Source organism: Lycorma delicatula, chromosome 9 (assembly GCF_047948215.1).
Source record: "Lycorma delicatula isolate Av1 chromosome 9, ASM4794821v1, whole genome shotgun sequence".
NCBI classification, from domain to species: Eukaryota; Metazoa; Arthropoda; class Insecta; order Hemiptera; family Fulgoridae; genus Lycorma; species Lycorma delicatula.
The window spans coordinates 80,087,445-80,102,397 of NC_134463.1; the positions used below are offsets into that span (position 1 = coordinate 80,087,445).

A 14,953-nucleotide genomic window follows, 5' to 3' on the forward strand; every position below is an offset into this window, starting at 1 on the left:
GACATTTTTCAACTGATGAATCTAAAATTGGTATGAAAAATAGATTTACACTTATTATTTATACGCCAAATAAAAGTTATGCTAAGGTTTGGAATTAGAAAATCTGAAGTGATTGAAAGTAAATATATACTGCATACTGAACTTTATAGTAGAAAACAATTTTTGGCTGATTCTAATGACCCTTTCATTGAAAATCACAGACTATTTTTATTCCAAACTTCCTTCAGCAAAAAGATTGTCGACAATAAAGCATTTCTTACTGGAACAGTAAATAAAAGATCCAAACATCTATCAAAATCAGTACTAAAGATCCAAAGGTCTATCGAAATCAATACTAAAAGATCCAAAGGTCTATCGAAATCAATACTAAAAGATCCAAAGATCTATCGAAATCAATACTAAAAGATCCAAAGATCTATCGAAATCAATACTAAAAGATCCAAAGATCTATCGAAATCAGAACTATGTACAAAACTTGACCCTCGGACCTCTATATTTCAGAAAAAAGAAATACTTCTAGTTTGTTATTGGGAAAACTGCACAAGAAAACCTGTGTACCTTATCACAACTACAACTAGCTGCCATGCTGAGGACAAAATTATTCAAAGCTCAAGTGCCAAACAAAATTATAAACCAATAGTCATTCACAAATGAATGTAGGTGGGGTGGATAACAAGGATAAGTCAGTGTACCATCAAATATATGACCAAGTAACAAGAAAATATTGCAAGAAAATCTTCTACAACTGGATATGGCTTTGTTCAACACTTTTATCTTATATAACTTGAATACTGACAAACCCCTAGGTCATGAGGAATTTTTAGTCAGCATTGTTGAGAGCTTAGTTGTTGAAAAAACTCTGCGATATTCAAAGTGAACCTAGACCATTACAAAATGTAGGACTTCAATTTGTATGCTTTCTAGGAATCCAACTGCAGTTGTGCCTGGTCTGTTCCATCTCCTTAAAAAAATCCCAGTCAGGTGCCTAAGTTGTAACTGCGGTGTACATCCACAGTGCTTCCATAAATTGAAACACTTTTAGAGGCCCAATAAGGCAGGCAAAAAAATATTTATATATTTTATAATATATAAAATTTATATAATAATTAAATAATGTTCTGTATGATGGCATTTTAATTTATTAAATATATTGTATTCTTTCCACAATCAGCAACAATAAACTACCCTGTGACGTATGTAGTGTAGTAGCAGAAGATATCAAAAAACAACACCGCACTAAAGAGTGCGGGCTTTGGCGTTACCAATGTTTTATGACTTAGCTATGTGCATGTTCGATTTACTGAAAACACTACAATTACAATTACATTCTTTACTTTATGCAGTCGACTACTAGTGTTATAGTGAAGTGGTTTACTCTACGTTACTGCAAAAACACAAATTTTTATTTCTCTTAAAATTTAAAAGATTAAATGAGTAAAAAAGAACTTTACACAATTTTTTCTGTACTAAATGGAAATATAGAAAAATTGAGTGAAACAGAAAATGGTTATGTCCACCAAACAAAAACAAATAAATCTGTTTTCACAAAACGCTAGAATAATGGCACTTGAAATATGGTTTTACACTTATCCCATATTTTTATAAGAATAATGTTACCATCAAACTGTCCAACATGTTGCGACATTTAAAATCAAAACATCTCAAACTAGAACAGACACCACTGGAATATTTTGAACGATAAAAACAAGATTTAATAAAAAAAAATTAAAGAAAACTTTAATTGATATTTTTATATTTAGTTGCTATGTATACCCAAAAAATTATATGTAGTAAAACATTATCTCAGGTAATAATCGCCCAGATGAACTGTAACTGTCACTTACAGCAGCTACTTATGAAAACTTGAGAACTATCTATGCATTTCATATTAAAGACTAAACCAAGAAGGCTTTGGTTCAGTAACTGTTTTTTCAACTCTTGCCCATTATTTCAGTTTATACCTGTTTACTCTAATAATTTTTATTTATTCAGTAGGAATATTTATCAGTAACAGGGCTAACCCCTCCAAATGAAACATATTTTTTTAATTACTAGCTCAGGATGCAGTTAACATAATAAATTTAAGTTTACACCCTTTTGGTAAAACTTTTTTTCTTTAATTTACTTGCTCACAATGTATTTTAGAAGAATAATTTCAAAAAATGACAAAGCAATGAATTTTCAACAACTTTCATTTGAAAGAATTTTGTTTTTTAAGCTTCAAATGCAGGTTGACCCCATTCAGGAAAGTTTTTTTTGTGATTTATATCCTGTCAATGAATTTTAATAAAAGGCAAGAATTAAAGAAAATAAAAATTCGAAATAATTTTCATTACAATTTTTTTTTTTAATTTTGATGAGGGTTCCCTTCTAGATAATAAAATCTGGCACCAAGATCTAAGATGTGTACATCAGGCATGCAGATGATCAGTTCATCTTATAATCAATAAAACAACTGAGGATCAGTAATTATTTTAAGATTATAGGATTCTCCATCTATTTTTAGTCATTTTTGGTAAAGTCTAAGAATTCGAGTCTTTGGCTTTTAGAATCCTAGTTGTTCAGGTGCTACTTTAATGCTAGAGGATATAAAACAAAGTATTGATCTTTTTTTATTTAAGAGGTTTAACAAGCATACTTTTATTAACTTTTGTCCAAAAAACTGTAGAAACTGTCACTCACAGCAGTTACTTGTGAAAACTGTTGAGAGAAACTGTAATTTTTAAATCAGAATGGTGAAAAATAAATAAAAAAAATTATTACTTTTTAATTTGCTAAGATAGTACTATAATTTAATGAGAGGTAGGAGACTCAGAAAACTTATAAACAAATCTTATTAAATATTATTTATCTGATTTTATGCTAATAAATTAATATTTAAAGAATTATTTTTAGAGAAACTTTTAAAATTATTTGTTAATGGTTAACCACATTATCTTATAATTTCCTTAACAAACATTGAAATAATATGTGCAAGTATTTTTAAAAGGAATAAATTTTTAATTGGAAAAGTTCCTTTAAAAAAAGGCCTTTCAATTTTAATTAAAAAATTGTATTTGCTGTTAAGTATAAATTTATTTCTCCTTTATACAGTTATTTCTAATCTAATGGTTTTCTAAAAAAAAAAAAATACCATAATCCCTTAGCTGTTTAGACACAGATGTTTACATCAGATAGAAATTAAAAGAAAAATTTTTTTTAATAAAGTTTTTTAAATATAGTGTGAGTACCACTATAGTTTTATCATCACCCTGCGTAAATCTGTTAAGTGTTTTTCACCCTCTAAAATAAAAAACAGATTTACTGTTTCAACCCAAGATGAAGGATATGCTTTCAATGACTGTATTCAACCTGTACCACATTCTACCATTCAAGCCACTCTACCATTCTACACACTCTACCATTCAAGCACAAATTTTTTGGGTCATGTATTTATCAAAATATTGAATACATGACCACTTTTTGTAGATCTACTGCATAGGATGTCTCCAGCCATATCCACAAGAGACTACTCCCACTAAACCAAAAATACAAAATAGCAGATTTCTATAACAGGACCCCAAATTTTAGCAAATGTTTCTGCCAATCTTTAGAAACAATAAAATAGCTAACAAACATTATAAACTGATTTTAATTTATCTACCAGAGTGAACAGTCAAAATTCTACAAGATATTTATAATTATTATTATAATTATATTATTATTTATAATAATATTTCAACTCTAAACAATTATTTTTTCTTGATCAATTTTACACAAATAACTATAATATAATGTTACTTTACAATAAATTCTGAGGTAATTTCTTTATGACAAGGTTCAACTACTCATTCTACCCAAACTGACATCATACAAATCAAAGGATGTATAAATGACAAAATGAGTAATAGCATGTTTGTTCCACAAAAATCAGCAGAATACAGCTGTCTTAGGCAGTTATATTGGCACATTTGATGCCTGAGATTCCTACTTGACCAGGAACTCTGTACAGAAAGTACAGTTATCAGAAAGTACAGTATTCTAGCAGAAAGAGATAAAGACACATGAATAGCCAAAATTATTGGATGAAAAGTGACATCAGAGAATGCGTTGAATTTATTGAAGCAATGTTCAAGAGAATGTACAACAGCAAATATACAATTTTGTTATACAAGGCTGAATATTTAAAATATGTAACCAAGCGTGAAGTCACAGCCAACTGTTGAATTAATTGCTGTAGATTATTACCAGAAGGGAAAACTCCAGTAATGGACGGTGAATACAGTAGGTACTTCAAGACTGTGAAGAAAATACCTGCTAAGCTCAAACTTTCAATGGAAGTGTATGGTAATTATGCAAACTTCTGTAAATAATAACACATTCAGAATGCTGAGGTATGCCTATATCCGATTTTCATCAGATACCATCATTGTTAAAGATAGGGCTCACCTTTTTGCAAAATTGCTTACTATTTGAGTAGTCTGAAATGCACGAGTTGCAAATCAAGCTGTAATCAATAAAGCTGTAACAGACAGGATTCAACATTTGAATAGCTGTTCATCTGACAGAGGAGTAAACCATTAAACTTTAATGCAATTAATTCTTAAGTTTTTCAGGCATAGATGTAAAATCTGCATCCCAGCCATTGCCTATCCCCATTGCATCCCAAAACTTTCCTATGGAGGCACCAAACAGTAGATTTGTTACATGAAAAATTTCTAGGTGTATTTCAGCTAAAATTGCTCAAAACAAGTTCATAAAAAACAAAAATTTTACAATGGTTTCAAAAGTTGTAAGCATTTCTATGTAGAGAAACTAGCTACAAAATCTTAACATAAAGTAAAATTTAATTATAGATTAAAACATCCAATAAAAACAAAATACTGACGCAGATGTTATAGCTCTGTAACGTTCCTGTCCTGCAGTATCCCAAATTTGGGCTTTGATTGTTTTTCCATCAACCTGTAATAATGTAAAAAAATACAAGGAATTCTCGTTAACAAAGTTAAATACGTTAAGATAATAATAATCATTAATTAATCTTACATTAATTCAAAATACACTTTTAAGGAACACTGCTTCATAAATAGTCATCCTAATTACTTCATAAATAGTCATCCTAAGTAAAAGTTTCATTTTTTTTTAATTTCACTAAAAACTATTATATAATTAATATATTCTACAGACTTACTCTCAGTAAGTCAGTAATATAGGTCTACCAAAAGTTCTGTTAATATTTTCTAATGTAATCAACTTAAGTCTACAAGTTACAAGTCCAGGCTAGTTTATGTAATTAAATATATATTATGTATATTAATATGTACATTCTAAATGTATTTTACATGGCAAATATCAGAGGCACATACAGCAACATCACCAAAGAGCCCATGGATTAATCTTTATGTCCTAAATCTAGATGAAAATTACAACTTTACAGTAACAGTCGTACAATGACTCATACACGTTCGCAAATCAGTTGATTTCAAAGTTGAGGGTTCCAACATTCAAATCTAGTAAAGGCAGTTACTTTTATACGGATTTGAATACTAGATCGTGAATACCGGTGTTCTTTGTGGTTGGTTTTCAATTAACCACACATCTCAGGAAGTGTTGACCTGAGACTGTACAAGACTACACTTTACATACACTAACTCAAACATATCATCCTCATTCATTCTCTGAAGTAATACCTGATTGATTCCTAGAGATTAAACAGAAAAAAAGTTTATTGTCAACTTTCATCCACTCATTCACAGTAACTTCAACTGACATTTGACAAAGTATGTTTAGTCAGAAATCTCAATAATTATTGAATGGATAGGGATGATGATATGACAGTTTTTGAAGAGCAACTACTCATGAAAGAGAACAGTACAGCAGAATGTGCTCAGATTTATATTTTTAAGATGAGCAGACTGAGGTATCATGAATAATGGTCATTGTTGGTTTTATGTATATTTTCATATTTTTTTGTTGCGTTTCTTTTTGTGATGTTTGTGCCCAAAATCCAATTTATTCTGATTTACAAGTAATCCTTTGGGGCAAATAAAGATTAAATATTACATTTAAAACAAATTTAAATGTAGTACTATTAAACAAAAAACATTAAATAAATAACAATTATAATGATACTGAAATAAAAAACCTCATATTTACCTGTATACTGCGAGTGGCAAACTCAACTCCTATAGTTGACTTGGATTCTAAATTAAATTCATTTCTTGTAAATCGTGATAACAGATTACTTTTCCCAACACCGGAATCACCAATAAGAACCACTGCAAACATAAAAATACATTTTACAATTTGGTACATTATTGCAATTGGGTCATAATTTTTTCTACATCTAAAAATATTTCTTGTAACTAAGTCAAATCTTTCCATTCAATAATTTAAGTGGAAGTTTTTACAGTATTCAAAAGTTAATAAAATTAATCTGTTTTAAAAACAAGAAGTAAGAACACAGAAGCGTAATTTTATTTTGTTCAAACCAGATTCTAAGCCAAAACAATTACAGCAAAACTTTTTTGTTATATGTTAAAGCTACTATGACATAGATAAAACAAAATGATATAATCCTTTTTTTAATTACCTCTTACTGCAGCTTCATTTATATTCTGTAATTTAATAATCTAAGCTAGTCTAGACTTAATATATTACTACTCTCAATATATAACTACTACTGCTACTACTCTATATAAACTACTCAATATATTACCTTTTCTTTAAAAAAAAAATTTACCAGTAAAATAGATACAGACAAACCAATTTTTATCATATCTTCTTTAAAAAAAATAATCCAAGTTGCTCAACCAGCTGAAGTCCAAACATAAAATACAGCTACAACTTATGTAAGGTAATTTCCATTTATATAAAAAACTACATCCAAAACTGGTAAACCAACAATGGCTGTCAAGCAAACATATGCATGTAGCAGATTTTTTCTGTACACAGTACAAAGTCAAAAGAGATTAAAAAACCTTTTAAAAAATAAATTGTGATTAATTCAAACAATCATTGTATGCAAACAATTGTGATTATGAGGGCAATTTGATAGGTCAGTGACTTTTCAGAAGGTGGCAATCCAATCGCTACTTTCTCTCTATTGTTTGTAGTCTTATCTTATCTAGGCTTGCATACAAAGTTTAGTCATTCTGATAGTAAGTATTTGACAGCACTTGAAAGTTGACTTGTCAAGAAAACATGGAAAAACATGAATTCCGCATTTTTATAAAACACTACTACTTACAAGAAAAAAGAAACCAAAACAAAAGCTTAAAAGTATTATGGAGAATCTCCTCCTTCATAACGAAATGGTTCAAAAGCAGTTTACTGAATTTCACTGTGGTCCTACAAGTGATGCTGACCATTCAGGATGTCCAAAGGAAGTGACTACACAAAAAATGATCAATGTAATCCATGATATCATACTGATATCACATACAAAGGTATGTGAGATTAGCAAGATCATAAACATTTCAACTGAACACAACGATGTTTAGATGAGCAGTTAGGTATACGGAAGCTATGGACACAAGATGGATGTCATGATTGCTGACACCTGATTAAAAGCAATGCTGATTCAAAGCAATATCTGAATACTTACCAGTGCAATTCAAATTAGTTTTTGTGGCATTATGTTACAGTTGATGAAACATGGATTCATTATTATATACCAGAAACAAAATAGTCAAAAATGTGAACAGGGCAAAATAAACCCACTCCAAAAAAAGGTAAAGATGGTTCCATCAGCTGGTAAAACCATGACCACGGTTTTCTGGGACGCATATGGTGTAATACTGATCAAAGAGAAAATCGATCACAGGAGAATATTACACCTTATTATTATAGAAGTTTGATGTGGTACTGAAAAAAAGCAGCCTCATTTAGCAAAAGAAAAGTGCTCTTTCACAATGATAATGTGCCAGTTCATTCATCTGCGATTTCACTTGCTACATTAACTAAATTGCATTACGAATTACTTTCTCATCCACCCTATTCTGCAGATTTAACCCATTCTGATTCTAAATCAGAAGGGCTTCTTTTCATACCTAAAGAAGTGGCTTTGTAGAAAAAATTTTCATTGAACGAGCAAGTTTTGCTGAAACTAGTCAGTATTTTGGAGATTTTGACAGATCATATTTTTTTTAGAATGCATAAAAAAGTTAGAAAGAAGATCACTGCAGTAAGTGTATCAAACTAAAAGGGGATTACATCGAAAAATAAATTTAATTTTGTAAAAAAATTTTATTTTAAAGTCACAAACTCATAAACCACATGTTTTATAGTTTATTTGTAATAACTTTTTTTTGTAACTTCCAATTTAATTTAGGTTAACTATTCATTTACTTTATCCTTTTTTTTAAATTGTTGAACCCAATTTCCATGCAATATAAACCATCACCGCCACCCCCCCCCCACAAAAACTTGATTGTTAAGAGATGTTTTCAATTTATAAAAAACTGTTTCACTGACCACAGTTTCATTTTCTTTATAGAAAGAAATCACAATCAATTAATACAGCATTTCTCAACCTTTCAGTATTTGCAACACAATTTTTATTGCACCCCCCTCTTGTACAATAATAATGTATTTTGATGCAATACAATAGGAATACAATAATAATGTATTTTGATGCTAAAGCTGCACTACTACAACCCTAATTACAAATCTTACAAATTAACAAGAATAAGTAATTTTTTTATATTTGTCAACATCGAACCACAGCACTGACCATAACCAGAATCGATGCCTCTCTATTGCTTTCTGTCTTACATCCACCATATCGGACATTCCCATGGCTTCACGAGAAGTTCCGATTTGTCTCAAACAGTCTGGAACATATGCGTGACCGTCTGCGCAAACTTATAAATGCTGCACTTCATTCAATTCCAGCCAGTCTCAGCTGAGTCAATCTGATCCTTCTATCGTTATGAAATATATTGTGAATGTGTATGTTGTAAATTGCATGTTAATTGTAGTTCACGGTATTAAACATTCACGGCAGTAGATTTATAGAGAATCATGAATAGATTTTTAAGTAGACGTAAGCAAGCATTAGATGATAGTGAAGCATCAATAAGTGCACAGACAAGCATGGTTCTGAAAATAAAATCAAGAAAATATTCTCAAGAATACTGAAATTTTGGGTTTCCCAGTACTGAAGTAAATGAAGAAGAAAGGCCGTGTGTCGTTAGCTCTAAAATTTTGGCAGCAGACAGGATGAAACCTAATAAAGTTAAACAACATTTGGAAATGCTTCATAGGAGTATGGTAACAAACCTCAAGAATCCTTCAAAACAAAATCATCATATGAAAAGCAAACAATTTTTTAAAAAAAACTTTGTGAATGAAAAAGCTTTACTTGCCTCTTTACAAAGTTTCATATAAAATAGCCAGGTGTAAAAAGCTTCACACCATTGGTGAAGAGCTTATTTTGCCAGCTGCAACTAAGACTGTAGAAATTATCTTTGAAGATAATTTTGCCAAACAATTGCAGTCTATACCTTTATCAAATAAAGCCTGTCGACGTAGCTGAAGATGTACAGCATCAGTTTTTCAGGAAGTTGTGTGACAAGTTGTTTTCAATTCAACCTGATGAGGCAACGGATCGCAATAAAGATGCTCATTTCATTGCCTATGTTCGATGTTGTCAGCTTGTATGTCAGCAGTAGAAGAAACTACTTTTCTGCAAACCAATAGAACTCAAAGCAACAGCACTCACATTATTTTCTATCTTAAATGATTTTATAAAAAAAGACAAACATAGAGTGGAAAAATATCATTGGAATAAGCAAATGTTCAATGTCTGAAAGATTTTCAAAGTACACATCACTTGTGAATTAAAAATCTCCACAGTGTCTCTGAACATATTGCATGATCCACAGAGAAGCTCTGGCTTCCAAAGAAATGAGTACTGGTCTGAATATTCTGCTAACGACAATTGTAATCGCAGTAAATTATATAAAAATGAGACTCCTAAAATCAATAATTTTTTTATAAACTTGAATGTATATAAACATGGGTGCAGTACATTCAGCATTACTACTTTAATGCGAGGCAAGATGGTGATCACATGGGAAATTTTTGCAACATGTTTATGAATTAAAAGATGAATCGTCATTTTTCTAGAAGAGGAAAACCAACCAGAAGCTGAGAAGTTTCAAGATTGTTTATTTGTGATGGAATTGAGCTAATTGGTCAACGCTTTTTGTAGAAAATTGAAATTTTGGAGCAGAAATTTAAAGTAAAAAACCAATACATTTCTTAGCCATATTAATAATGGTTCTGAAGTTTTGATATTCAAAGTATTATCACACAAACCTTAAAAGATTTAGTTGAAAAACTTGAGATATAGAAAGTAATATACATAGCTCCATGTTCCAAATAGCCTTAGCTCAATTCTCCATCATAATGATTTTTGGAAAATTGTCATTTCTGTGCATTGCACTTTTCTTATTTTCTCAAGAAATTCTTGTTTTTTGCATTTTTTGTGAATGGTTTTTTCATACAGGCAACTAGGAAAAAAGGACATTAATAAAAGCCATATAAAAAGTTTACTTCTTAAAAAGAAAAGTTTATTTTTCAATTCTTAAAAATTTTCAATTAACTTCATGAAATTTAAATATAGAAATCAACAGTATTTTCTACTAACTCATATTACCTATTTTAATTAAAAAATAAGAACTTATTTTTCATAATAAAAAAAAATTAATTAAAAAATATCCTGTAACAACCAACAAGCTAACCAATAAATTTATTTCTTATCTTCTTCCATTTATATAACATTAAATGAGCAAATTATATAAATAAATAACTTTAAACCCTTTAATTGTAGAAAGCATAAATAAAATTAACAAGCAATAACCATGAAAATATAAATATAAATATAAAATATAAATCTGAAAATATCAACAAATTTGAAGACAAAAAAAAATTCAGCTTTATTATCATATAGAAATTACAGATGATATAATTGTGTTAACTAAACTCCAACCTTTACTATTACAAAAAACAAAATATTACATTAAACATCATATAAAGGGTATACATATTAAATTCTTCTTGAAAAAGATAAATACAACATCCATGAGAAAATACAGATTTAGAAGAGAATTTATTTTAATCGTACTTTCTTCTAAGAGAGAATAATAAGGTGGCATTATCAAACACTCTGCTAATAAGAGAGTACACCATATTAAACTGTGAAAAGCTTGCATTAATCTTTGGGTAAAAATGATTAAACAGTTTTGGTATTTGACTGACCCAACTTCATCAAAAGTTACTATTATAATGCCTAAATTTCATTAAAGACTTAAAAGGGAGTTTTGTATGAATTTGAGATCCTCGATTTTTCTCCAAAGAAAAATTAGCAGAATTTAGATTTAGATGCCTAGAATAATTCAAAGAAAAAATATTTACTACAGATTAATACATCACTGCCATTTCCTGACAAACTTTGATAAGGTAGATTTAGCACCAGAAACAATATGTAGGGTGGGCATCTCAGTTGTTAAATGGCATCTTAGCTTGTAAAAAATGGATAAAAGAAAATTGTGGGAATGTTTATAATATTTATTTACAAGGGATAAATACCACATGAATAAAATATAATTAAAAATCTACCTCAAGGCAGGTCAACCAATCTATGAAACATGTATGAATTCAGTCAAATGGTTTTCAGTAAAAAATAAACAGTATCAGTATTGAATTATACTGATAGATTCCAAGAACTTTATTAACAAATGACAAGTGGTATCGACAAAATGGGTAGTAATTCAATAATCTAAAGAATCCTGACCCAAAAGGCATGAGAAAAAGCTTAAAATTACTTTCTACTAGTAACAGAAAATGCATGGCTAGTAATATCAGCTTTCTAATCATATAAAATTTCTTTTAACCAATTTTTAACAAAATTTTCAAAACTGCATCTGGATAGAAAACAAATTTTTTACTGACCGGAATAAAACCATTCATTCGGCCAACATAACTTTTAGTTTCGTTAAACAAAGAAATATTATAATATAAATAATAGACTCCAATAAACAGTTGGAAGCAAAGTAAATCATCCCTTAATCTTTAGTTGTGATTAATGAATGTGGATAGAAAAAGTAGTAAAAACTTTTAGAAACAGAAAATTTTTACAGGATGCATGGAGAAAAACTAAAAGTATAATACGAAGAAAATGAAAATATTACATTAAAACCAGTACTATATAACTTAAGCAACTACAGTTTCACTTAACTTTTAGAGCCTAAAAATCTGTTGTGTTCTTTAAAGTGTTATTATAAAGAAAGAAGTTTTTTAAATTATGAAGTTAACACTTATAAATCTTTTAATAAATTTATTATAATTTTACATTTTTTGCATGATTTACATGCACACGCACGCACATACACCTTCACTTCACTCTCATGAGAATATGAACAAATTTATTTTTTAAATATAATTTTTTTTTTTTTAATTCACCCAAACAAACTGTAAGCATAAATCAATTAAGTGTGCAAAAAAGAATGTATGTAAATAATTAAAAACACTGTCAACCTCAGTGGCAGAGTAGTATAACATCTAAGCCTTTTATCTGGAAAGTACAGGAGGTTCAAAAAAACCCTGTCAAACATGGCATTTTTCATATGCAATAAAATCTATATTCTTACACACAAATTTTGAGTTAAAATAACTGCATGTAAATTAAAAACTACATCTTTGTATGCAACTCTAATAAAATAATAATACATATTTTTAAATAGAAACAATTTTGTAACATAATTATTCATTTATTAAAAAAAAAAAGAAGTGAGCTAGATGCTAAATTGTTAAATTCATATTAAATAACATAGATATTGCTATGATAACCATTCAAAAAAACTACACATACTGTGTTTTATCCTTATCTAAGTAATGACAGACACTTCTGGGAAAAAGCATTTTAACCTGAAAAAGGTTGTACACTCAGTAAGTATATGGGCGCAGTGAGATTTTTATGTGCTAAAGTTGCACAGCCATCATTTGCATTTAAAATAGTATTTATCTACTCTTTATTGGATAAATTAATTTCCTGTTATTTTCTTGTCAATTTATTGTTTATTTTCTTTTTTGCACTACTTTATAAATAAAATACATTAATTTTTACAAATTGCAAGAAAAAGAAAAGAGAAATGAACATTATTATTAAATTATACATTATTATTATTATTAAATACTATAGTATGATAAAAAAATAAAATTTTAAAGAAAGGAAGTGACAAAATGAGATCAAATATATTCAAAGTTAAAGAATTTTCTTATTTATAATTAATGCAAGAAAAAGAAAAGTAAAGCAGAAATCAAACACAGGATGCCATTTTATGTTATAACTATCCAATATAGTACAGTGCAGCACGTCCACAATAAAGATACACATATTTAATAATTACATATTTTAAAGATAAAGAAAAAAATAATAAATTGTATTCTTTTTCTAGTATACATATGTAGTATCATAAAGAAGCAAAATAACAAAAATTAAGCCACAAATAGATTACAGAAGCTTTTAAAATGTAATAAAACAGATAGCTGAAAATCTATCAAGTAATTTCAAGTAAAATTACCTGTGTAATCAACCTTAAAATAATTTATATAAGTATGTTTCATGAATTTCTATCACCCTTAAATTAAATTACAGCTACTCTTGAATGTACACAAACTGATGAACATTAAGTATCATGAGCTGTAATTGTTCCCTAAGTTAATCTAAATAATTAACTTAAGTTGATGCTAATTAAAAAAATAAAGCGGATATTAAAAACAGATTTTTTGAAGAAATTTTAGACAGAAAAGAAATCTTCTGGTACCAAACATATTTACAAATGAAAATCCTGAAAGATTATGGAAAATTTATGTAAATTTTATGTAAATTAAAAAAAAGAGGAAAATATGGAAGAAAATTTTCTTACAGTAAAATAAATTAATATTTAAAATAAACTGACAGAATAAGAATTATTACACGACTTTACAATACCATTATTACCATCCATTTAACCATGACTAATCATCACACTAATCCTTTGACATCATCATTCTATTTTTATACACAAATACAAGAAAAGAAAATAATTTCATGTAATTAAATTGTAATAAATTTTCAATTATTTTTTTTTCTTCAAAATTTTTTTTATACTACACATAAATAAACAAAATAAGAATTGCAAAATAATAAAATTTCATAAATATTTTTTTATTCATAAAATTTATTAATCAGTAATTTCTTAAGTATGTAACAAAATTTCAAACTTTTTAAATTGAAGGAAAATTACATGTAGGTAAGGATTAAAAAATATAACTATAATTTCAAATTACAAATAAACATCAACAAGAATGGAAGTTGCTTCAAGTGGAAACTTGAAACAGCAAGAGAACCTAAATCAAACAACTGAAGCTAGCGGGTACAAATAAATATTCACAGGAAGTTAAGGAGCGCAATTGACCTTGCAAATATGATTAAACTCATTGACAAATTCTTGTTATTTATTACCACTGAACTCTATCAGAGTTTATCTATTAAGAACAATACATTATACACAAACATAATGAATTTAAAAATGTTTAAACTTCCTAGAGCTCAATAACTTTACAATTAAATTGTTTTATGACTCAAAAATCATGTTAAATAAATTACACAGACTGGAAAACTTAAATTTAAAAAAGTATGAGGGCAAATCAAATTTAAATGGTGATTTTGTTATTCTATGCACCAAGCAGTTTCGAGCTGGATGCCAGAGTGGGGGGGGTTGTTATGTTCAGTGTGTTAGAGAGGAGGAACCAGCTAAGTTAGCCCCTCTGCTCTGTTTAATTGTCAGTACAACAATGAGTGAGCAAGAGTAAGCTCTTGCTCATAGTGTGCAATTATAAATTTTTCAACTAATGAAGACATTAAACCAGTGAAAATTTTAATTCATTTAAAGGCACAGTTTGGGGATGTTCCACTGTCCCAGAA

At 28.7% G+C, this 14,953-nt stretch overlaps 1 protein-coding gene across 1 annotated transcript in view; it reads right to left on the minus strand.

Moving 5' to 3' along the window:
* The window catches only part of Rab11 (RAS oncogene family member Rab11), a 52,898-nt gene that overhangs the window by 11,821 nt on the left and 26,124 nt on the right, over positions 1 to 14,953 (minus strand). Inside the window, exons 2-3 of the mRNA XM_075374504.1 lie at positions 6,136 to 6,257; positions 4,868 to 4,941 (exon numbers count right to left, since the gene is read on the minus strand). Of these exons, the coding sequence (XP_075230619.1) occupies positions 4,868 to 4,941; positions 6,136 to 6,257 (196 nt within the window). The remainder of the gene's footprint in view (positions 1 to 4,867; positions 4,942 to 6,135; positions 6,258 to 14,953) is intronic.